Below are 26,561 nucleotides of genomic sequence, written 5' to 3'. Positions count from 1 at the left end.
ATTGTGACAGAACCCAGAAGAAGCAGCACCCTTAGTGATTTCTTACGCAGCATCATACTTTTCTGACTAATATGGTTGTCAGAAAATGGCATTGTCGCAGGGGCTAATTATGAAACGGCTCTTCTAAATTCAAATTTAAATCCTTAGCAAATAAATCTGAATAATTCTACCAATATACTCTACGCCCTGAAAGGACCCCGTTTTTAAAAATGCGTGGTGGCAGCACTACTGGAATGCTGAACATTTTATTGAGCAGTGTTAGATCTGCAAACCACACAAGGACTTGCATTTAAATGTCTGCATAAACCTAATATATAATTCACACGAATGGCATGGGGACATGGTCAGCCTCAATTACATAACCCTAACATATCCATAGTTGAAAGTGCACACTTATCGCGTGCGCATATTATACATGTAAAACATTTGACATAGCACCTAAATTTTCAGCTTTAGATCCTTACCTCCTTCTGATCAAGTTGTAGCGAAGATTTTATTAAGTCTCTAAGTGCAGTGAGTTGCTGCTTTTCTTCATCTTGTGTCTGCTTTATCTAGAAAGGCAAAACCACACCTGTTTATTTTAATATTGTAAAGCTCTACTCATATTTATTCCAAACGTATCCATCACGAAGTTAAAAGGGAATGTCAGTTGACCATTGTGATGGATTCAGGTGGGTAGCCGTGTTGGTCTGAAGCAATACAATTGTGACACCTTAAACGCCATCAAAATTTTATTCTGGGCGTAAGCTTTCATGGGCCTGCAAGTGTGTGCGTATGCAAATGAAAGTGTATACCCAGAATTAAACTATATTCGTCTTAAAGGTAAAACTGGACTCAGACTTTGTTCTATTGAATATTATGTATGCTGTTATTCTATACTGACGATATACTAATATACAGAAATTTAAGAGCAGATGTCCGACATCAGCATTTAGTAGAGAGCCAGTTTGGTGTAGTGGTTAGGAGTGCGGACTTCTAATCTGGCATGCCAGGTTCGATTCTGCACTCCCTCACATGCAACCACCAGGGTGACCTTGGGCTCGCCACGGCACTGATAAAGCTGTTCTGATGGGGCAGTGATATCAGAGCTCTCTCAGCTTCATCCATCCCACAGGGTGTCTGTTGTGGGGAGAGGAATGGGAAGGTGAATATAAGCCGCTTTGAGACTCCTTCGGTTAGAGAAAAGCGGCATATAAGAACCAACTCTTCTTCTTCTTCTTCTTCTTCTAGTATAAACAGAAGGACATAGATGGGTCCCTGCTCATATTTTTGCTTCCTTTATAGCAGTGCCTTTTCTGGGACATGAAAAAAAGTTATGCGGTAAGTGCTGCAGCTCTGAACAATCAACAAATCTAAAACATAAACACAACCCTTCATAGGCAAACTAGAAGGTAATACTTCATTTTAAATGTTAATGCAATTCAGTCATCTGTTACCAGATACATAAATCCATATGAATAGTTCAATACATGTCTTTTGTCCATTTGTCTATAGTAAGATTAGTCATTTTCATAATTTACAAAGTCTTATTAAGACACTGGAAGATTTTACTTTTTTTCTAATGTTTTGACAGCTAGTATATTTTATTTTTCAAATAAACACAATATGCAGCTCATGAGGACAACCAAAAGCCGAATCAATGAGCTTCCGGCTGCAATCTTCAAACCATTCGGTTCCAACAAGTGCAGTGGGACTATTTGAAGTCTGTATCCTCCAACAAATATAGAGCTGGGTTTCCCCCCCCCCCCGAGTTAAACAACAAAATATTTATTTTGCCCTTTACTATGAATCCTCAGATAAACAGAATATAGCCAGAGCGTTTTACTTACATTATATAAGTCATCAGCCAATTTTTCAATATACTGTTTAAGTGCACCAGCTGTCTTCAAGCCCTCTTGGAAGAAACTATAATGGAAAATACCTGGGATTTATCAGCAATATATGAGTAATAGGTTTTTAAAAAACCACCAGTACTTCAGAAAGAAAACGGAACATCTTAAGATATACTGCCAACATGCCCTCCCCCCACAAATATACAATGTACAATGAATACTTTTGTTTGCAAAGCAGAGTCATTACTTCAGACCATTAAAATTTACATTTTAATCTTTATTCACTGATACCTTTTACTAACGAATCGGCAAGTGACTCAGAGTTGCGCTGATTTTGGCCTTCAACACTGAGTCAGTGTTTATGACTACACAAAGTGTTCAGAGAAGTAACATGACAAACGTCTGTGCCCAGTAAAAATATATATCTGCATAAGTCACCTAGAATATAACAATACAATCTGGAGGAATTGTATAATCTCCAGTTGTTGTTGTTGCATAATCTCCAGTTGTTGTTGTTGCTGTATAAACTCCAGCTGTTGTTGTTGTTTTTACTTTTAAAATCAGTATTGTTGAGCTTTTACACTCCCTCGCTTCCTGGAGCAGGACAAAAGCCCATGACCCCAAAGCAAAATACATGGGATACAGGCTGTGTGCATGAGCGGCTACTCATTAACACAGGAAACCCTGTTCAGCAGCAATCTGAAGCTGCACAGAGTTTTTACACTACTGTCCCATTTACAATTATAGCAGTTATATTCGGCTCACAATGTACACTGCTCTGCTCAGTGTGTGTGGGGGGAAATTACAGGGAACATTGTTGGGGCAAATTACTTTTTGATATGCCAGGGGTGGAGCTGTTCCTGGATTCATCAGACGCATTATCAACCTCTTCTACAGCTATCTGTAAGGATACATTTCCCACCTCCCCCATTTGCCTCCCCCGAATGGTTCCCATTATCCTGTACAAAGCTGCCAACGTTCTGGCTGATACTGATGATACTTTTGACCAAACGAATTTTTGGCTCAGCAGTTGAGTATCATGCAGGATGTCCATCATTGCATCTCTGTCTTCTCCAGTAAAATCAATCAATTACTGGAGCCTTTCTCAACTATTTTTACCATTGAAGCCCCCCTGAAACATTCTTCAGGCTGCGAGAACCCCAAGAAGTGGGGCAATCGTTCAGAATAGGTAAGGAAGCAGAGTTGTGGACATGCCCACCTGGGGCCCCTCCCCTTCGCACCTTCTCTAGGCCGATCATTGGCCATTTTGGGAGGGTGCCATATATGGTCAAATCACCCGATAAATGTAGCAAAATGATCATTATCTTTACGCTTCTGTGCTTTTAATTCATTTTATAATCTTAACTGTACTCTTAATTGGTTAATGCTTTCCTATTCACTGCCTCCTGGACCCTGATTGGGTGGAAAGTTCGAATTAAAATCTTTCAAATAAATAACCGCACTTACGTGCACTGTGCGTAGTAATATTTAATAAGGTTCTGTAGAAGGTCCACACCTTTTCTGGTTTTAATTTCATGAACCTTAATGAGATACTGTGGAGAGAAAAAGCAAAGCTTAGGAGATAATTATATATTGGTACCTCGGTTGTGTTCAAATATAGGTTCTATTTCAGATCTGTTTAACAAACTCAGCAATTATCTCTGAAGTGGCCTTGCAGATGACATACAACACACTCTAACAATACAATGTTGTTTTTTTTAATGTACAAAATAGATTAGCATTACACAGCAACCCTGTGTTTATTTGCAAGTAATTAAAACAAGGAGAACAAGGAATAGTGTCTTTCCTAAACTGTTTAGATTGCACCGTCTCCCAAAGAGGGGTGTGCGATTTTTTTTTCTCAGAGTTTTTTTGCTTCAGGTCTATTGCACCCCCCCCCCCAAAAAAAAAAATTGGGATTCCTGAAACTATTGGGATTCGAGTAAAGTATTCAGATCTGAGATTTTCTTGAAATCCCAATTTTTTTCTCCTTGGCTTACATTCATAGAATCATAGAGTTGGAAGGGGCCATACAGGCCATCTAGTCCAACCCCCTGCTCAACGCAGGATCAGCCCTAAGCATCCTAAAGCATTCATTTCAGCTATACTCTACAAGGTTTGAGAATCATCCCGAAGAGGAGGAGCCAAATTAGAGAAAGAACTAGAGCTTTAATTGTAGCAAAAACAATGACCCTCAAATATTGCTTAGCAGTCAATATACTATTTCCTTCCAGAGAGATTTCTTCATTAAGAAGAATTAAGATCAAAATCACTACAAAACCACAGTGGTTACTCACTTCACACATCTGGAGCTGAAACAGTCGCCTCTCTTTTTCCATTTCTTCGGCTATTTCTGCCCCTGTAATCTCTGTTCGTATCATCCCATGTTGTTTTGCATGGTCTCGTTTTTCCTTTTCGATTTTTGTACTGTAATTGTAAACGCACAAATTCTAGAAAGGCGGAAGGTGGTGATTCTGGCAATACAAAGAGTGCCCCTGTTTCGCAAACGATAAATGTGATATCACAAGTTTCTGCAACATGCAAATCGAGTTAAAACGGGATGCCTCTTGTAGAGAAACTATCTTAAAATGGATTCCTCGACTTTAAAATAAATCAGATGATATTGTGATTATATGTCAGAGGGGTGTCAACAATGTGTCATCTAAGCCAGACTTACTTTAGCCATGGTTATACTCTATCCCGTGCTAGCCTTATTGTCAAGGGATTAAACTCCAGGTCTCTTTTTTTTTGGGGGGGGGGGGTTGGAGAAACAATAACAATCTTTCTTTTAAGTATCTGAAAGGTTGTCACTTGGAGGAGGACAGGGAGCAGTTCCTGTGGGCAGCAGAGGAGAGAACCCATAGTAATGGGTTTAAACAAAACGTATCGAGATATCAGGGGGGGAAATTCAGTGTCAGAGTAGTTCAGCTGTGGAATTGTCTGCCTAAGGAAGTGGTGAGCTCCCCTCACTGGTGGTCTTCAAATAGTTGGATCCCAAGTTAAGCAGGGGTTGAACTGGATGGCCTGTATGGCCCTTCCAACTCTATGGTTTCTATGATTGGATGCAATCCAAACATGTCCCTGATTGGCTAGCAATCTGATCATGAGAGCCAAAAAAGGTAAGCTCTACTGCCAAACAAGTTTCCTATGAAAAAATTTAAAAAATAGTTTATGTTTTATTAAAGAATAAAGAATAAATGCCCATTGAAAAAACCTGCAAAATTTCAGAGAACTGCTTGCAGCACACAGTTTAGGACAGGTCATGGGTATTCTGAAAGTCTAGAGAAGCTGGCCTCAACCTGTTGGGGAAATATACCTTGCAATTCATGACCACACCCCGCTTCCTGTTTTCAAGCATCATAATAAATGCTCAATTACCTCATTATTTTGTTACATAGGACTCACAGAATCGGTCCAAGCAAGCAACAGAAAGTATGAGGAATGTAGCAGAAAAATAGCAATAGTTTCAACATGTCCCTAATTCTGGTTCCTCATAACCAATATTTCATGAATATAGTCGATGACTGAGCAAAACCTAGCTCGAACTACCTGAAATACTAATGTATGGCACTTGAAGGAAGACACAAAAACAAATGATGCAACTTCTGAAAACTGTAAAACACTGCTCCAAACATACTTTAAATGTAAAAGATATATAAAATAGGATACCTTAATTATTTCTACATAGGCAGGCCCATTGAGAGCCAGCTTGGTGTAGTGGTTAGGAGTGCGGACTTCTAATCTGGCATGCCGGGTTCGATTCTGCACTCCCCCACATGCAGCCAGCTGGGTGACCTTGGGCTCGCCACGGCACTGAGAAAACTGCTCTGACCGAGCAGGAATATCAGGGCTCTCTCAGCCTCCCCTCCCTCACAGGGTGTCTGTTGTGGGGAGAGGAAAGGGAAGTTCATAGATGACACTTGAAATGTGCATGATAAAAGGTATTTGCCAACCGAATCCATGCTCAGTTCCTAACTAGCAATTCAACCTCGTCCTTGCATGCAGTACAACTGCATTTTAGTACATACTATGACTATGATTCTACTGCATCTGCAGCAGCTGGATAACAATCATTAGAAGCTATTTATGTCACAAGCATGTTTGCTCAATGACGAATGAGCCTTAGGAAGCAACAATGTTTATATCTATCTACACAAAGATTCCCGAGTGAGCCAGAAACGTTACATTATTTCACATTATTTTCCTGGTAAGTAATTACAAATCATCTACTGAAGCTGAAATAAGCCACAGGCAACCCCAGGACAACTTAATCATCAGGGCTGGAAAGACAAAAGGTCACATGCTTAAATGCTGTGGAAATGTTTACCCAACAAAATGACCGATACTTACAATTTTGTCTCATAATCCTTCCATGCTTTGTCGAAAGGCTTTTTAAGATCCTTAGGAAAGAGAAAACACACTTAAAAGCAGGTTTATAACAGTGATATGTTAAAATGTATATGCTTAAGATACCAGTCTAAGATACCAAGGGAGGGAGGGAGGAAGGAGGGAGGAAGGAATTATTATTTCTTCACCATAGATCTTAAAAGCACATATCTCAGGCTTTCAAGAAGGAACTTAAGAGTTCAACTATAGTTAAAGTGTATGGGAATTTTCATGCAGATGTTCCAGTATCCCCACAATAATATTGAAGAGAAAACAGCTGTAGCCCATAAAACACTGTTATGGTAATTAACGAATTATCTAACACTTACTCCTTTAATGTCTTTCAAATCTCCTCTTAACAGGGAATCTAATGGGTAGATGACATTGTAGCTCAAACCCTGGAACTAAAGGGAAAAAAATATTAATTTATTTTTATTTATGTATTTATTTTATCATTCAGCTTATATACTGCCCCTCACTAAGACGCCCCTCATTATAAATTTTCTCTATAGATATCCATTACCATTTTATTTCAGTGGCACTGAGAACAATAATTAAAATTATTCTCCCAATTGGCAGCTTATCTTAATTCTCTTCATTTTCAATTTTGCTTAGAATGTAACATAAGCTGCACTAACATGGGAGTCAATTTTTATTTTCTCTAAATAAAAGCCTGAGTTGGTGGCAGCAGATGTGGGAACAACTTGAAACAATGCCACAGGCAAGTACTAGGCAAGGTACTTTGTCGAAAAACAAGAAAGCCACACAAATTCACCTAAAAAAAAAGAGAGAGATTTTTCCAGCTGCTGAAGACAGATATTTAAAAAATGCCCAGAAGCATTCTGAGCCTTACGGTTTGTTCGGAATAGTATTTTTTCTGTGTCTATGTTTTCCTTTTTCACTTGCTTGCTGTCCCTTCGCATAGGAATGTAAGAAGAGAACTGCTGGATCAGGCCAGTGGTCCATTGAGTCCAACCTCCTGTTTCACACAGTGGCTAGCCAATTTCTCTGGGCCAGGGGTAGTCAAACTGCGGTCCTCCAGATGTCCATGGCCATCTGGCAGGCCGCAGTTTGACTACCCCTGCTCTGGACAAACAAGAACAGAGCATACAGGCCAAGGCATTCTCCTGATATTGCCTCCCGGTTCTGGATTCAGAAGACGACTACCTCTGAGTGTGGAGGTCCCTTGTGTCACCATGGCTAGTAGCCACTGATGAATCTATCTAGTAGCCACTCCATGCATCTACCTAATCTCCTTTTAAAACCTATGGCTAATCCTATGGCTATTAATACACCCTCTGGCAGAGAATTCTACATTTTAATGACTCTCGTTTACTGATTTACAAAGAGAAAAAGACCTTTAAGGGTTGCAGATTTTCACGACACTGAAACTTCCAAAACAAACCTTTGATTATTTTCTTTTTCTTTCTGTTAAGGTATCATTTTATCCAACTGCAACCCAGTGCAATGGCTGGCGGGCAGAGAAAGGAAAAGGGGAGTCATCCTATGTTGAATAGGGGCAAGAAATGGATCTATAAAAGGTGTTCTTGAGTTCAGCCATCTGTATTTTATTTATTAATAATAAATATTAATAAATCCTCAGTCAGCTGTCCAGTGTGTGTGTGGGGGGGGGGGAGGGGAGGGGAGATTCACTGGCAGGGGAGACAGGCCTAGTTTGCTGCCACCAGCAACAAGGCCTAGGCCTCCTACCCATACTAGGTAAGCACCCCTTTCCCTCCAATTGCCAGGTGAGGCAGGAATGAAACAGGAGCTGTGTGACACAGAGTGTTGGACTGGATGGGCCATTGACCTGATCCAACCTGTTCTTAGCAGTTGAGCCAAAAGCTTTCTGCTTGCTCTTTGGGCTGAGGCCGACAGTTGTGGTGGGCTGAGCACTGTGGCTTTGGTTTTAGCACATGGTGAAAAGGCTACCCTAAAAAAATGTGGAGAGCTGCCATTGTCAAGTGGATGTGTTGCTCTGTGACTGCTCATTCCCCCTCCCCCAGTTCAACATAATCTACACAAGGAACCACATGTACACACCCCTGTAGTCTTTCATGAAGGATTCCATGAAATGGTGAACTGGCACTCAGCCCAACAACTGTTCCTTGTAGTTCATGGACCTCACAGGTCAAGTATGTACATTAAATTTAAAAACGATAGTGCTGACATTTCCTCATCAATACTGGCAAACCAGCCAAAAATTCAGGCTTTGATACCAAAGTTCTGGCAATTGACCCAGAGGTTAACAGAAACGCCCTGGCATAGTTAGTTTAGAGTCAAGCTTTAAATTACTCCATATTTAATGGAAACTATAACGGTTAAAACTAGCACAGTGCTGTATTTACCAAGGGTGATTTATTTAGATGGTGTGTGCTTATCCCACATAAAACAGTCACATAACATCGAAATTACAAATATAAGCTAAAACAATGAAATCTACTAGTTCAAAATTCTGTTTTGTAACTCAATATCAAAAATGTCTAAGGTCTCAAACTGATGCACACTTACTCATAATCCCAATGACCATTGGTGGACTTTCTTTTGAGTAGCACACAGAAGATCAGAATGTACACCAAGCTGGTGTTGGTTGAACCCAACTGGGATACTTAAAATTCATAATATATCAAGGTGGTAAAACATGAAAAAATTAATGGTGAGATGCGTACAAAGAAGGTCTTGGCATCTAAAACCAGTGATCCTGGTTGGTTCTGGTGCGTTCTAGCAAGGGTCTCATTCTCAAACATATTTATAACCCAGAAGTCACCTTATACCTGTTGCATCAAATCCTGTGTGGATGCTTTTTTTAAAAAAACAAACCAATTTGTAAACAATTCTTACCATCCATAATTAATATCAGTAGGAATATGTGTGCTTGAACGGCATGTGGCTGCACATTCCATCTGCAATTCATGTTAATTTAACCACTACAGATAATCTGAAATTTTATTAACTTTACTTTCTGATGGCACAGAACAATGATACTCATTCACATACAATATATGAAATTGGTTTTCAAGAAGGACCCTATGTCCCTCTGCACAGAGTTTCAAAACACATTGCTGTCAGGCCTCAACCAAGTGCGCATGAGCATTTTTTACCCATTCAAGTCATATACCTCCTGATGTATAACCAGTGTAAATTCCATTGCAGAGAATTATTGTTATAACTCAAGAATTTTGAAACATAGATTCAAAGGGCTGGAAAAGTCTCCAGCACCTCAATATGTGGGGTCAGAGCCCAAGAAATGTGACATATCCTCCACATTCTTGCACAAAGCTTGTACCTAAACTTTAATGCTGGATCCTGGAAATCTAGGATACATTTCTTTTCTAGGCGGGGTCATTAAATAAGAATATGCAGATCAGTACTTCTATAATAATAATAAAAGTGGTTTAAAATATTTCATACGAAAGAAGAGCTTTGGAAACTCCTTACCATATTTTTCAGCAGTGTTGACAATTCATTAGTTAGAGTGGAAAACTTTAAAAAAGCCGTTCCTAGGTCTGGATTATCCCTGCTTAAGAAATTACTTCCAAATTTGTCTAGAACTTGTGCATAGTTCTCTTCATTCTGAATATGTTCTGTAGAACAAAAGGTACAAAATACATGTTGCAGGGATCGATAGCATTCACAAAAACAAGCAGAAACATTTCTCCAAAGGAGCAAATATTTTGAAGAAGCCCTGGGGGTTTCACAGTGACCATTTATGCACTGGGAACTTCACTGCCTCAGCTCCCGTGCAGGAGCAAAAATCAGGGGCAGATGAGGAGCACCGGGCCAAATGCTGCCCCATGTGGATGCAGGAAGAGGTGGGGCAGCCTGCCACGACTAAAACTCCAGCCTGCAGCTCGGCATGAAACCTCCAGTGCATAAACGGTCAGTGAGAGCACTGTTATTAAGGGTTTTGTTGTCTTCTACATCTTTTGGGAGATTATCACAGTTCCTTTGGCCTGGAAATGGGGATTGACATTCACCATGTTAATTTCAGAGCAGGAATCTGAGGAATGGCTCACAAGTAAGAATGTAATGCAAAAACAACATGTCATCACAAGAAATCTCCTGTAATGATATGGTAGTTTCATCCCAACAAAATAAAGGCCACTGCTTATTTAGGCAACCAAGATGTTGAGAAAAGGGGTTGTGACAACAGAATAAATATAATCAACCTTCCTTGGATAAATGGCTTTACAGAAGAAAATGGCTAAAAATTGCTATTTGCAGGCAGTGACAGATGCTTACTTATAAGAGCAGCTAGCAAGCTCCTTGATGGTGTTTGAATGCTGGAGGGCATGACCTTAAAACTACAAAGTGCAAAAAAATGTTTTTGGAAGACCATCAACACCACACCTATGATTTGACTACCATGGTAAGAAGTAGCTTAATTGATGCAAGAACTCTTGGGTAAGTTTGGTTTTGGCTTTCGTCTCCCTTTCCCCTCATCCCCTTGACACTATACTTTAAGGCTACAGTGCATATGATTAAATGGAACCTTTTTTTCACACTGAAAAAGCCCTCCTCGGCTTATATGTGGGTATATACAAGAATTGAAATATTAGCCTGCTCCAGCCAGCCAATCGTTGCATTGCCTTTTGCAAATGTGTACTGCAAGCTGAGCTTGCTCTGGCAGCTTGGAGGACATCAACGGTTTGACTGAGGGACTCTGATCTTTTTCTCCTTTTGCCTTCAATGGCAAAGGGAATGGCAAAGCTGGATGGGAGAGCCTGTGACGATGGAGCATTTCCCACCCTCGGCTTATAGGCGAGTCAGTAAGTTTGAACAGATTTTGTGGTAAAATTAGGTGCCTCAGCTTACATGTGGGTCGGCTTATATACGAGTATATACGGTACATATATGAAGAACAGCAAGGATACCCACTGCAAGTTTCACTTTTTGCAGCTGCAGGCTATGTCAGGACTAGATAATTTTGTCACATAAAGAATTAAACCATTAAACTAATCAACTATTAAAGTGCTGGATTACTTTTTAGGGCTCAATACATCCAGCTGATTTCAAAAGCTGTATTAATAAGCAGCATTTTTTGAACTGCACTGAAGAAATATAACAGACAACCTCTCTCCTGATCTTACTCAGGAAACAAACACTAGGAATCTTAAACTCTGTCACAAATGCTTCCTGTGAGCAAAAAAACAAAGAAGCTGACACACTAGTTAGTCTTCCTATTTGAGTACTAAAGACAGACAAGGAGTAGGACAGACTAAAGGAAGAAAGCAGGGTCATGTGGCTGTAAGAACATGGCCTGGCTAATTTGTGGGGAAAATCCCAAACTGACTGACAGAATCACTTCCGGATATCTTCTGGCTTCCTGTTATGCCCCTGTAGCACCCTTGGTTTATGAACAGGGCAATGAAATAGATTGGTAGACATCAAAAATACGAAGAGAGGAAAACTCACAATGAATATAAATGAACATAGTCCAGGTCATGTTAGAAAAGAAGCTTAGACGTTCCAGCTGATGTATATTTAATACAAAATATTAGATATTCTATAATTAGCTCAGCTCAACAGACAGAACATTGGAAGAGTCTCATTTAATCAGACCAACAGAGTCTGTCTACTGCTGTTTATTTCTCATATATTCATTTAAAAGGTTCCCTAGAAGGCCTATAAACAGAGCTTGGAAATTCCGCTGTCACCCTGTGATATTCAGAGATACCCTGCCTCTGATCATGTGAGTCAGAATCATAGAGCTGAAAGGGACCATAAAGGCCATCAAGTCCAACCCCCTGCTCAATGCAGGATCAGCCTAAAGCATCCAGGATAAGTGTCTCTTCAGCTACTGCTTGAGGACCCCCAGTGAGGGGGAGCTCCCCACCTCCTGAGGCAGCCCGTTCCACTGCTGAACTACTTTGGTTGTGAAAAAGTTCCATTTAGCGATAACGATTAATAGCCACTGATGGACTTATTGTTTATAGCAGTGGTAGTCAAACTGCAGCCCTCCAGATGTCCATGGACTACAATTCCCATGAGAATTGGGAATTGTAGTCCATGGACATCTGGAGGGCCGCAGTTTGACTACCCCTGGTTTATAGCATGCAGGCAAAAGAAGGGTGCAATCAGTGGAATTTATTTTCAAGTATAAATGCACAGCTTTGACTCCAGGAATTTTAGCTACCTGAACAGTGGAAAGCAAAAAGAACTAGGACAAACTGATAGCAGCAGAGTAAGAAATAGAAAGTAGGTGAAATATCTTTCACTGGATCAGATATCAATGTGCCCACTACGCATCACCGATTCTTTGGAATCATCAGGCCAGCAGCTGTTGAACAAACAGAACCGTAACACAGGAACAAAATAAAGGAGAGAGAGAGACTCCTTTCAAACAAACAAACAAACAAAAAGCCTTCTAGTAGAGAGGAATAAAAGCAGTATTGCACCAGGTCATCCAAAAATGGCTGCATCGGCTAATTCATCCTCTCTGTCCTTTTTCTACCATTCCTTGCACCAAACACTTATTGTTTGGCAGGATCGTACTGCACGGAACAGGAATGGGAAACAATGAATCAGTAACTTTTCTTTGCACGGCAACTAAACTTGCTCAGTTCTCGTACAACTGGGCCTTTATTAATGAAGTCAGAGGAACAGCATCAGACGTCTGCCTTGTTAACAGGAAAGTTCTGCAAAAGCACACATACACTTTTCTTTTAATGGGGAGGCCAAAGATTAAATGCAAGCGGAGAGCAACCACTATGCTTAATATCCATGCAGTGCTTACAATGCCTTTGGGTTTAGTAGTTTGGGGGTGGCCAAACTGTGACTCTCCAGAGGTCCAAGGACTACAATTCCCATAAGGCGCTGCCAGCAACATGGGCGTATGGACAGCCACAGTTTGGCCACCCCTGCACTCTATGAAACCAGAAAACTGCTAACAGTAATTTGGTCCCAAGTCTGTGAAGACTTTTTCGTGCAAAGAGACTTTCCTGCTTCCCCCTTCCTGCACTCCTCAGAAGCCAATTTAGAGGACCAAAGATGTTTCAGGAACTATATGCAATATGGCATACACTCGAGGGGGGGGGGGGAGGCTGTGTAGAAATTAGGGGACCCCCCCCCTCTTCTATACTGGAAATGCCCTCTATGCACAGAATACAACCTACAGTGTTTACTCAAACCCTACTGAGGCTACAAACATACAAAAAGGAAGCAAACAATAAAAAGGTTAAACTATAAACTCAAAACCATGCTGATTGTCCTTCCCTCATAAAAACCTCCAGTTAAAGCTGAAAGTCTACGAGTGAGGGAGAGGCAGGGGGAGGTAATTGGTCCTGTCTAAAAGTAGGAAAGATTGGCACCAACTAAACATCAGCCGTGAGTTCTAACAGCAGGCAGCATCACAGAACAGCATTACTCATTTGGCCTGATAAGGCTGGGGACCCCTGATTTGGGACGTTAAAGGTAAAAAGAAGGAAACTTCACTTAGCACAGTGTCTTTCCTGCAGTGAGCATCAGATACTAATCTGGCTGCAGCATTTCTCTGAAATTTGGGAACCATTTTAAAGGTAGTCCCAAGTAGACTGCATTGCAATAATCCCATCTGGGTGCTATTAGAACATGAGCTGATGTAACCAAATTGTGTCTGCTGAGGAAAGGCCGCAGCTGGCGACCGGCTTAACAAAATCATAAGGGTATGACGAAGCAATCCTTTGACAACACGGAACAGCTCAGCCGGATTGCTTTTCATGGATGCAGCCATCATGGCCCCGGAGTAGAGAGAAGACCTTGACTGTGCTTGGTTACAGCCACCATTGTGGCGCAGGGTGGTAAGGCAGCAGAAATGCTGTCTGAAGCTGTCTGCCCATGAGGCTGGGAGTTCAATCCCAGCAGCTGGCTCGAGGTTGACTCAGCCTTCCATCCTTCCGAGGTGGGTAAAATGAGTACCCAGCTTGCTGGGGGGTAAACGGTGATGACTGGGGAAGGCACTGGCAAACCACCCCGTATTGAGTCTGCCATGAAAACGCTGGAGGGCGTCACCCCAAGGGTCAGACATGACTCGGTGCTTGCACAGGGGATACCTTTACCTATGACCATATAGGGGCATGTCGGCCCACCCACCCCTCCCAAATGGCCAATGATGAGCCTGGAGGGGGTGGGAAGGGGGAACCTTTACCTTTAGAGATGGATACAAACTGGTCCACGACTCTAATTTGTCATGAATTTGGTTTATGCTCTTCCTGAAATGGGACTGCTCAGATACGAACTGAGGAATCCCGGGAGAAGCCCCTCCCCAATAGGAGCGCAAGAAAGCTCTCGGACCCTGCCAAGGAGCGCAACGCACAAGGTAAATCTAAATTTTGTGGCAGGTCTTAAAAATTACTTGGCATCTTTCTCGATACATTGCATTGTTCCTTCACTGAATACATACTTAATTGCTAACAGGACATTGACTGAGCAGAATGTTAAATTCATGTCCACAATGCCTCGAGAGCAGTAGTCGGTGTGTTCGTCCTGTGCTATATTTCAGGATCCTGTCTGTCAGCAGTGGCCAGGCAGAACTCCCATAATAATCCATAATACGATTTCCTAAAATCTGTCTTGCTATCAAGGATATGTTGTTTCTAATGGTGAGACTGTCACGTAGGGCTGTTGAGCACTGAACTGATGGTGAGACCTCGGTTTGTCAAAGTGGGCTCGGAAATATGTTCGATTTCATATTAAGCAACACTCAAGACGGTATTTTAAACCGTGGCTCCAGTGTTGTGTCCAAACCAGACCTTTGGAAACCACTAAATAATATACATTATATTCATGGCTTGGAGCCCCTGAAAGACCTGTTCCCATGGATTTATTCTTACTGAACGTGTCTTGTGCAACTGCCATTTTCTCGTGCAGTGATGAGCTAATGGGTTGATTTTGCATTGCGTAAAGATGCAGCTCCTTTGATAACGTTCTTTGTGTTTGCCTTTTCCAGGGAATGAACATGAGTTTGCATTTTGTAAGTGAATTATTTTTCCACACTTGCTCAGGATTTTATACACATCTGCCATTTCCTGCCCCCTGGTATATGTTCCTATGCTAATAAATGACTATACCAAAAAAAAACCCCTATGAAATATTGCAATTGCCCTTTTATTTATTTCCAAAAAGATCATTGTATGACATTAGACTCAGCCTGCACAAAATCTTAGGAAAACAGAGGACATTCCAAGACATTTATTTCATAAAGTATAAATTCCTTCAAAGAAAATAACTGCTAATGTGTGCACACTATTTAAAAAGCTTAGCATAGTTTGTTTCTGATCTATTTTCACACACTTTGTTTATATTTCTAATAAGCAGATGACATGAATTCAAGTTCCAAATGGGTTCATTCTTCATAGACAGCTAAGAGCTAAATCTTCCTTCGAGAACCATCTGGAAGCTTCAAAGGGTCTACAGCAGGGGTAGTCAAACTGCGGCCCTCCAGATGTCCATGGACTACAATTCCCATGAGGCCCTGCCAGCGGATGGTCTACAGTGTGACTGGCTAGGCTGCTGGCTAAGCCTAAGTTATCAGGGCTACACACCACCACTTTCAGAAGACCATCCCTGACTACTGGTTTGCTTTGAACAGCAGGGACCTGAAATAAATCCTTTTTTCATTTGAGCCCCACTTCCAGCTGAGATCCTCAACAGAACCCCTGCTTTGTGTGGCACCATAAACCTAAGGCATACTAGGTCAGCACCAAGGACAGGGCATTTTTTGTGGCAGCACTTCCTTCTCCACAGGGGCTCATCTGGGGCTGGAATTACTCTCTTTTAGGTGCCAGATGAACCCTTTTAATTTTTGACTCTGTAAAGTCCCAACAGGATATTTGTAATTTTATTTCTATTGTGCAAAATTTAGATTCCACCTTTCTGGCTTCACAAGGGCCATGTAGGCTGCCCGTAATGAAGACACTCGTAGTATAATGACATCTCAAGACCAACCACAAAGAACAACAAAGCATTAAAACAATTAAATCCAGAAATAAAATACATTGCGAGTAATCATTGAGGGAGCACCAGGAGAAACAAAAAGAAGCTTTGCCCACCAGCAGAGGATGGCAACGGAGGGGGGAGGGGGAGGCAGATAATTCAACCAGAAGTTCCAGCTTTAAGTTGCCAATGACCGAGAAGGCTCTTTTCCAGGTTGCCACATACCTAATGGCAGAAGGTGATGGCAACCAAAGCAGGGCCTTTGAAAATGACCACCATGATCAGGTAAGTTCATAAGTCTGAGCTGTATCTGTGTCTGAGCCAAGTGCATTTTACTATAATTGGATACTGCTTTTAATTTTCTTAGGGTAAGTAAAGGATGTGGCATACAAATGTTTTAAATACAATAAATAGCATAATTTAAATGTTACCTGACGGCAAAGACCGACACGGACACCGATACAGAGTTCGGTTGTGGTTTAGAGAAATAAAGCTTACCTTGGCCAGAATTATATATTGCCTTCACAGATTTTTTCACTTTCTGCAGTAATGTCCTGTCCTGATCTAATGCCTGTTTAAAAACAAAAATGGGGGAAGGGAGACATTGTGAAGGTCAGGCCAACTTCTGTTTTGATTCTACACTTGGACACCCAACATGAGACTCTTATAAGCAAACACTGACTATTTCTAGGAGTGGCAAGCACTGAAGAACTACTCTGGGTATTATTTTCTGCACAGGTCTTGAGTCACTCAGCCCCTTCAAGTCAATTAAAGAAGGCTGAACTGAAGAGCACTCATGGTAGATCTTGGGAAATGACTGTGACAGAACAAGAGGAAAACTGAAGCTAAATTCAGCTTGAAATCTAATAAATACAAATTTGTAACAGTTTCACGTTTTCCTTGCTGAAATTGTCCTGGTTTCAAAGTCAAATTTTCCTTAAAGAAAGAATTTATTTTATATGCAGTTACTAAAAAGGAAGACCTCTAAAAGCATGATAAATGACAATATAGACGCAAGAGCAGTACAATACCATCTTTTCTCTATAGAGAAACTCCACTAAGGAAAAAAGTTGGTCCAAAAGCTAGAGAAATCCAAGACACATGGGCAGAACGACATTGTTGTGGCACCAAGTATCTTCAGCAGGGGTCTTATGGCATTGCCTTAGCAGAAGCAAAACGTTTGTTTATCCTTTCACTTCAGAATACATCTTGGTGCATGACACAGAAACGCACTTAAATGAAGTTTTCATCATTGCTTGTTTACATTCAATGGAGGTATATGAATGTATTTCTTGTTTTCTATACTTGTTTTCTGTATATTTAAATAATAGGAGCTTTAAATAATTAATTTATTCGGAAAAAAATCTATCCTGCCTTATCTCCATGGACTCAAGTCGGCAAGCAATGCAACAATCAGGCTGCAAGGACATAAGTTATAACTGTCCACTTAATAAAATTAAAATACAAATTTAAAAGCATTCAAGGCTACGGATAGGCATGAACTGGCTGACGGACTAAAGTTTGTCACAAATTTGGGCTGGTTTGTGAACTGAAGAACTGCCACAAAGTTCCACAAATTCTGATCCAGTTAGTTAAGAATCACAAAACAGCTGAGTTGAGATCAGTTGTAGGGTTTAAATGGCTCTAAGGTGTTTGGCTTAAATTGTAGCCATTGCTCAGCTATTTGGAAGCCCCTGTTTTCTGCTCCCCATGGCTGTTCATAGGGAGTAGAAAGCGAGGTTTAAATGGCTTGGAGCCATTTAAACCAAACAACTGAGCAGCCAGCTGTTTGAAAACCCCTGTTTTCTGCTTCCCACAAAACGTGTCAGGGAACAGAAAGTGGTTCTTTAAATTTTAAATGGCTCACAAACCCATATAAAGCAGTTCACTCACAAACCACAAACTGAACCACAAAAATGGAGTTATGATTAGAGGTTAGCTTTTTTATTGTGGTGATGATAACCAGGGTTGCCCCATGTTTATTTGTGTAAGACAATACTGTTGTCATAGCCCTAATTTTGAGGTTTCTCACTCTGCTAACTAGGAAAGTTTGCTAGCCTTGCAAAAATGATTTCTGTGTTCAGTATAAGGTGATCTTTTACAAAGTAATTACCTTGCTGGAAAAGACTATAGATTCATATAGCACTACAAGTGAATTTAATTTAATTGCCCTTTCAGCATGTTCTTCACTATCTTTTCTAAATAAATACACACATTTTGGCTGAGTGTCTGGAAAGGTTGAACAGATTTCTCAGGAACTTAAAAAGTATACATTTATTGTTTAAAGCTACATTTATAGGAATCCAATAATATCTTTAGGGCAAAAGAATAGCACTGCTACTAAAGGCTTAATTTGGCACAAAGATACATTTTCAAATTTAACATATTAAGAAGTCCCGCAATATTGGTAACACATACTTTCATTAAGCAATAAATAAACTTTCTTTTTGTTAAAGTACATACATTTTAAAAACCTCTAATGCTTTTGCAGTCTTAGCAGCACGTACCAGAAAGCAGAGAGCAGCATGTACCAGAAACACAAACGGAACACACAATGTGACACCAACTCAATTTTGATTCCCATTGACTGTTCAATTCAGTTTGGCATCTTATAGGATATATATTAATGGGACAGACAAGCCTTTCACCTCTAGGTCACTAAACTAATCTGGTTCAGGTCAACAACTATTTGCAAATGTTACCATCTGCTGGGTGTCTGGCATCAGGGATAAAGTGACTTAACACTTTCAGTTCATTTCAACTGATAGTAAAACAACCCAAGCTGAAATGAGACATCTTTGTGGACACTCAGTGGAGGCTAAAACATCACCAAGCAAGCAAGCAAATGATCATACCATGATGTTGCTCCTCATGAGAAATTGTCTGGCTGTTTCCCAGGCTTGGCAACTCTTTCCCAGAAACAGCCTAAAAAGAATTATCACCAGATTTTGCAATCTGGTATTGGTTTACAGTCAGACGGTTCAATTACTTTGAATCAAATGTTTAAGAGGTGAATTTTAAATTTGCCCATAAAAGGTCATAATCTCTTCACACCTTATATCATCTATTGGTCGACTGCCCCAGATTTCTCCACTGGAAAACTGAAATTTACTAGTATACATGAGAACCAAATAATACATAGAATTTTAGATAAACGGGATCTGGAGATCTTTCAAGGGGTGACCAAGGTATTATCCACAATACGAAGGGTAAATCATTCATATCTGAACCTCATATCGGCTAAATAACAAACTTCTGTTTGTTATTGTAAACCACACATCACAATATGACTACCTCGTAATCTAGTGTCTACTGCTTTATAGATTATTGAAGAATTGTATATATTATTTAATTTTATCGCATTATTCTTGTTCTACTGCTTTATCTTTTATTATGCCAATAAAGATACTCTGTATTCTGTATTCTAATATCTTCACTGCTTTTGGACCAACAGAGGTTTCCCAAACAAGAATGGCAAGAAGTTAAGCAAAACTTGAATGCTTTATTAATTAATTAATTAATTAATTAATTCAATTGATATGCCGCATCCCAGGAACTGGTTCAGGGCAGTATATAATAAAATAATAATGCAATAAAAAGTAAAACATTATAAAAACATTATTAAGACCAACCAAAATTTGACAATATAAGCAAACTTTCAAGTCCCCCAGAACTGTTCAGACTGGATGCACAGTGTAAAAAGAACAGAAGGGATCCAAAACATGTTTGAGACAGTTGGTTGGCCATTAAAAAATTACTATTACTATGCAAGATGTTGAGAATTACCTTTATTTTATTTATTATTCAATTTATTATTCAATTTATTAATCATCCGTCTCTGGATCCAGGCTGAATTAGTTAGCTGCTTGTTAAGTACAAATTATGTATGAAAGAAAAGGAAGGGCTATTTAAATGTTCTTTAAATATGTTTTTTTAAATATCATTTATGTCTTAAAATTGTTTGCTGCCTTGTTTGCCATTGTGAGGGCAGGAAAGATGGGATGTGAACATGAACAGGTTATGCTATAAAATCATGTTCCTCTATCACTCTCTTTTCTGGAAGGATGAACGACAGAGAAAAGAACCTGCAATCCATTGCTATGTTATCCATATATATATATATATATATATATATATTTAATCTGGAAGTAACAATCTCTTCAATTTGGCCAAGTTTTTCATAGGGCAGGAAAAATCGATTCCAAATTAAACACTGGGATTTACTACCAAAACAAAATCTACTTAAACTTTAATGTGGTTCTGGAAATCTGCAAAATTGTAAAACAAAAACAAAACACAATCATCCTCTAGAATGGCATATCATTTGTTCAAGAAACAGGAAAAACAAATCTCTTAAACAGAAATCTACAAAAAACGTGGCATGAAAAGCTTTTAACAGATATCTCTAAAAGGAGCTGGTCGTGAAAATGTGATGCTGAGAGCTACAACCACAAAGTAGATAGTAGATGCCACAACAAATTGTATTTAAAAGTATGCTAATGTTTCTGATGGAATAAAACAGGGGTAGTCAAACTGCGGCCCTCCAGATGTCCGTGGACTACAATTCCCAGGAGCCCCTGCCAGCATTCGCTGGCAGGGGCTCCTGGGAATTGTAGTCCACGGACATCTGGAGGGCCGCAGTTTGACTACCCCTGGAATAAAAGCTGGATCACAAGAGACAGAAAGAGGGAAGCATGATAGGGGCTTACAAAATTATACATGCGGTGGAGAAAAGCAAACACACGCGCACCCCTATATCCAATCCTACAACTTAGGGTACCCAATGAGGTATCCAATAAGGTATCCTATTGTAGGACCCAATAGGGTATCCAATAGGGTATCCAATGAGGCACCAAAAACAGGACTTGTTTATGGTTTGCGACCAAAGTTTGTGAAAAGTTAACCATCACAAACTTCCACAAACTTTTAAGGCAGCCCATGGACAGAGCAGAAAGCAGGGTTTTAAAGGAACTACAGTCCCTTTAAACCTTGCTTTCTGTTCCCAGCAAAAGCCGCAAAAAACAGCGGAGCTATCTTTCATGTTTTCTGCAAACTGTGGCCCCTTTCAATGGGGTTTTTGTGGGGTCACACAAACCACAAAGTGGTTCAGTTTGCCAATAAACCTCCCAGTTGAGGTCGTGACTCAGGCCTGAGCCACAAACCAACATGAACCACATTATTCCGGTTTGTGCCCATCCCCTCCATGTAACTTGACCTAATCATGCTCAGTGTTTTCCTTTCCTTATCTCATTTCATTGATTGCAGCTTACAGGGCTGAGGAAACATGGAGTGCAATAAGCTCGTGTCTTTTCTTTTAATAACAGACATCACTAGCAATGAAGAGGAGAAGGCTCAGAGCTATTTTCAGAAGCAGTCATGTGTCTCCCAGCACACCTAATTCTTACCCAAGTGACTTCTGTAAATTGCTATGATTTTCTATCCAAATCAGGCAATTCCTTCTGAAAGGAATTAATTTTAACTGGATTCAAATGCGTAGCCAGGTTGGTCTGAAGTAGCACAATAAAATCAGAGTCCAGAGTGCAAGCACTCAAAGAGTCTGACGAAGGGTGCTTGCACTCGAAAGCTCACGCCCTGAATAAATCTTTGTTGGTCTTAAAGGTACTACTGGACTCTGATTTTAACTGATTATTGGACCTTACAACTAGGCATTTTCTCTCTCTGAGGAACTGCACATTTTTTAAATAGAAAATATGTTTTTATCCCGCCTTTCCAAAAGCATGCTCAAGATTGGCTACAACAAAACAAAATACCATTAATAATAGGGCTGCCAAACGCTTGAGGGAAAAAAAAAAAACCTCTTTCCTTTTAACAGAGGCTTAATTGGATGTTGTTTACCAGCCGATATAATTTATTTCCATGCCATAAAAAGCTTTACCTGCTTATTTCCAAATATTAATCCTTCAGTTAAGGGACAGAACTTTTTTTCCTCCAGGCTTGTGGGCAACCATAATTAATAAGAAGCCCTCAGTATAAAACAGTCAAATAATAAACATCTAAAAGAGAAACAGAATACTAGTCAAATGATTGATCAAATTCAACTACCACTGAAGAAGGCCTAGTGCAGGGGCAGTCAAACTGCGGCCCTCCAGAAGGCCATGGACTACAATTCCCAGAAGCCCCTGCCAGCAAATGCTGGCAGGGGCTTCTGGGAATTGTAGTCCATGGACATCTGGAGGGCCGCAGTTTGACTACCCCTGGCCTAGTGCTTCCTGAACTGAGTTGCTTCCAAATCAGTTGTAGTAGGAGGGAAGGTATGCAGTAGACCTCTCAGTCAATCCAACCTCAAGGGAAGTTTATGTCCGTGGGTCTCTGGGGAGGAAAACTTTTGTTTGATAGACAATGCAAAAATCTACTAATGGATTGAAAATCAGTTCAAATAAATCCTTCTTTAGAGAGCATTTTCCCTCTTGGATCTCCAAAGGGCTGAGCCTATACATTCACTACTCCATGTATGTGTTCTGTCCAGATAGAGCATGTTTTCCTCTTACCTGTGTAATGCTGCTGCCTTGGAATCCCCTTACTTGTTGATATACATTGTGCCTGTTTTACTGACTGTTTTTATCACGACATGCTCACTCATTGTTTGATCTTTGAAGCAAATAATAGATACTGTAAATGGATGGCCTGAAACTCCAACACATTGACCAGTAGATTCAAATGGGTAGCCGTGTTGGTCTGAATCAGCACAACAAAACAAAATCAGAGTCCAGGGGCACCTTTAAGACCAACAAGGATTTATTCAAGGCGTGAACTTTCGAGTGCAAGCACTCTTCCTCAGTCTGATGTAAGTGGAGAGCTCCCTGTGGCCTCCACAAGTCAAATAAGTCCAGAATTGGGAGACAGCCACCTCATTTCAACTGAAGATCTTCAGACTGGTAACATAAATGCTTCTGGGCCTCTTATTTTCTTTCCAGAGCTCTTAATATTTGTCACAACAAATTATGAGGTTAGCAATTGAAAGTTTTTGCTGGCAGGGTGCTCTAAGATTAGGCAGATCCTTATCTAGTTTCCCTGTTTCTCCCTCTCCCCCAAGGCATGAGAATCCACAGGGAACTATTTTGTGTTGAGAGACTGCTGGTTGGGAATCCGTGGCCTACAGAAATAATGGGCTTCCCTGTTGACGCAAGGAGAGAACTGAGGGAAGGGTGGCTCCAACCAAAGAAACAAGAAGAAAAAAATAGTTCCTGCCTCCCTGAGTGGATGGTGGAAATCACCCATAAAGATGTCCTCTGCCTCAGAAAGAAAATTGAGGTTTTGTGTACGGAGGTGCTTGAACTGCTTGTTATTTCACGGAGCAGAGTGAAAACCAAGGAACAGGACACTCCCCCACTGGGAGGAACTAACTAACAGTGCCCTCTTCCTCACTGCTCAAATTATTCAGGGGGGGGGGAACCTTCACTGATCTGATAGCTATATAATTGTGGTTCTGTGTCAGAAGAACAATGGAGTAATAACTAACATCCTGTTCTAGACCAAGGTGCCCTCAGACACTTAGTAGATGTGATATGCCTTGTTGGAAAAAAGAACTCTGCCTTCTTCATAAATTATTCTTGAAATCCACAGATCCTAGGCTTTGAGCCCTGTTCCTGGCCCAGGCTTTTAATTTTTACAGGGAAAGGACAAAATTTAGTTTACCTGGAAAAATCTCTGATGAGAAATTTCTCAAGGACATGTGACTTTATTAACTAGTCCCTCAAACCACCATCTCAGCACTTCTAATCCCAAGCAGGACAGGCTAAGGCCCATTCTGCATATGCCAGGGAATGCACTTTCTGTGTGCTTTTGCAGCTGGATTTTCCTGCGCAGAACAGGATAATCTACTTCTAAAGTGCATTGAAAGCACATTATCTAGCGTGTGCATAATGGACCTAACAGAACTGCACTTCTAGTAAGGAATGCATTTCTTCCCCCAATATTTAAAATGCCCAATACTGTAACCCTCTGCATTTCCCATAACACTTACGTCAATTTCACTACTGCTGCGCCTGCTGTGTCAATTTCACTGAGACAGAGGGCACTAATGGTAAGTTTTATGACAGAAGCTGTGATTCAAAGCTTTCTGAGCATGGATCTAATTCCTGTGGTCGCAGAACCTGTGTGGACTGCTAGCCACATGAGTTGAGAGGCTTCAGCAGGAAGTGAAAAGGAGCAAGCCTGCTCCATTTCTTCTTTCCTTTCATCAGAGCATTTGTAAGGCAAACATTAGTATGTGCTGCTCCATTCCAGCATAGACAGCTGATGGGGACAAGTGTCAGTCTTGCTGGAGGAAAAGTGCTTTCGTGACGCCTTCTGCAATTCTATTGGGAGGGAGGCTAGTTCCCCTGGCCCTATTAACAACAAATGGGTATCACGACATTTATTATTGCCAGTGTACTCTATGAATGGTCTCAGACAACACAGATAGCAGAAGAACAGCAGTGGGACCGAAGAAGCAACACTTGAACCGGGCTGACCTCTCCGAACAGGTTTAGGAAACCAAAACGGCTATCAAAAATCTTTAATGATTCACATTGATGTTACAAACTAAAAAGGTGCACAGCGTGATAAATTAGTGTCACAGAAAAAGAAGAAAAAACCCTAGACACAGTAAAGCCATTCAACTAGCAAGGGCGCCCCCACACTCTGTTCCTCTGTGATTCCAGAATAATAGCTGGGTTGGGAAATCATTTATAGCAACCACCATTTACTTAAATTCCAAGCGTTTAAAAAATTAACAGAGGAAAACAGGATTTCAAATACAGGCAATTTGTGATCGAGATTCGTTACCACAAAGATTGAACTTATTCCACTATTGCAAAGCAAGATGCTAAGGCTGAGTCTAAATCCATATGTAATTTTTTTTTTGAATTGTCACAGGGAAGTGATAACTATACTCCAAAGTTCAGCTGGTCTTCAGGCAGTGGGACAACCACATGTTCCTCAACATCTGGAAAAGTTTAGCATGCCGTTTGAAAGAATGTACGCTGACTTCTGTACGCTCCATGAAGATTCCCATGTCTACTAAAGCCAATTTTGCTTCAAGGTGTTTCACTTTAAATCTTTTTTTTAAAACAACACCAAAATCCTTTTGTGATGACCTCACACGGAAATGAACTGCTCATGTTATACTGAAAACCACTAATTTTAGACTTCTAAATTGCAGTTGTTTCTCTTCCACCAAACCAACACTACACCCAGCCTGTTCAAGAGACATGAAGTTGTCACACACACCCATCTTTTACATTTTCATATTCCATGAATTCCTAAACACATAATACTTAACCAGGCCACTTCGCCTCCCATTTTAAGTGTTTTTAAATAGCAATATATAGACTGACTACCTAGAGTCAGCGACCAGAGAAAATCCAGAGTGCCTACACTGAAACTACATTATAGTTCCCGAATTTTTTTTCCAGTGTCTTTTCAGCTGCTATCATGTTTAGTGAAATCCATAACATTTTGTTTGTATTATTCCCATTGGGGTCACCTCCGACAACAGCAAACCCTGAGAGAGGCAAAAGGGGTGAGGGCTTCAGTTGTATGTTCTTATAATGATGAATTCCCCTTCTAAAAATGACAAGCTTCACAACAAACATATCAAAACCTGACTATCACTGGCAGTCTTATCCTGGATGCTTTAGGTTGATCCTGCATGGAGCAGGGGGTTGGACTAGATGGCCTGAAGGGCCCCTTCCAACTCTATGGTTCTATGTTCAGTGTGTAATAATAATAAAAATACCATTGAGATAGCCATCCATTCATGCCATGCATAACTCAATGGAAAACAATTCTAAACATCTCAAATACAGCAGGAGAGGTACACTTCTAAAAATGGAGGGTATTGGAACATTCTGGCCCAGATTATCCCTTGCTGGGTAAACCTGAACCAGTCACACACACTCAGCCTAACTTAATCCCACCCAGATCCCCTCCCCTTCCCACCCCCTCGAGACCCATTACTGACCATTGGGGGGGGTCAATGTGACCACATATGGACATATCACCCAATAAATGCTTAACAGATTGAAAACATATATATTTAAAAATTAATTCACTCCCACCCATTCAGGAAACCCTTCCAGAGTCATCAAGAAACCCCAGGGTTTCACAAAATCCTGGCTGAGAAAGCCTGGTCTAAAGTCAGATGTAGGTAAAATGGTTGAATATAATGAAGAAGAAGAGTTGGTTATTATATGCCGCTTTTCTCTACCCGAAGGAGGCTCAAAGCAGCTTACAATCACCTTCCCTTCCTCTCCCCACAACAGACACCCTGTGAGGTGGGTGAGGCTGAGAGGGCACTGATATTTCTGCTCGGTCAGAACAGTTTTATCAGTGCTGTGATGAGCCCAAGGTCACCCCAGCTGGCTACATGTGGGGAAGTGCAGAATCGAACCCGACATGCCAGATTAGAAGTCCGCACTCCTAACCACT

The 26,561-nt window shown here is 40.6% G+C and overlaps 1 protein-coding gene across 4 annotated transcripts in view; it reads right to left on the bottom strand.

Moving 5' to 3' along the window:
- ASAP1 (ArfGAP with SH3 domain, ankyrin repeat and PH domain 1) overlaps positions 1-26,561 on the bottom strand; it is a 130,887-nt gene that overhangs the window by 41,879 nt on the left and 62,447 nt on the right. For 3 of the 4 annotated variants that reach the window (XM_077351494.1, XM_077351493.1, XM_077351495.1), the window contains 8 exons: positions 16,629-16,701; positions 9,657-9,802; positions 6,548-6,622; positions 6,183-6,232; positions 4,130-4,259; positions 3,300-3,385; positions 1,830-1,905; positions 465-551 (listed from right to left, as the gene is read on the bottom strand). In XM_077351494.1, coding sequence (XP_077207609.1) covers positions 465-551; positions 1,830-1,905; positions 3,300-3,385; positions 4,130-4,259; positions 6,183-6,232; positions 6,548-6,622; positions 9,657-9,802; positions 16,629-16,701 — 723 coding nt within the window. Of the gene's footprint in view, positions 1-464; positions 552-1,829; positions 1,906-3,299; positions 3,386-4,129; positions 4,260-5,501; positions 5,714-6,182; positions 6,233-6,547; positions 6,624-9,656; positions 9,803-16,628; positions 16,702-26,561 lie in introns of those variants that run through there. The other variant, XM_077351496.1, reaches the window with a different exon arrangement.

Source organism: Paroedura picta, chromosome 9, assembly GCF_049243985.1.
Source record: "Paroedura picta isolate Pp20150507F chromosome 9, Ppicta_v3.0, whole genome shotgun sequence".
In the NCBI taxonomy this organism is placed as follows: Eukaryota; Metazoa; Chordata; class Lepidosauria; order Squamata; family Gekkonidae; genus Paroedura; species Paroedura picta.
The sequence above is the reverse complement of the archived record's forward strand: the minus strand, read 5'-3'. Positions and strand labels throughout refer to the sequence as shown.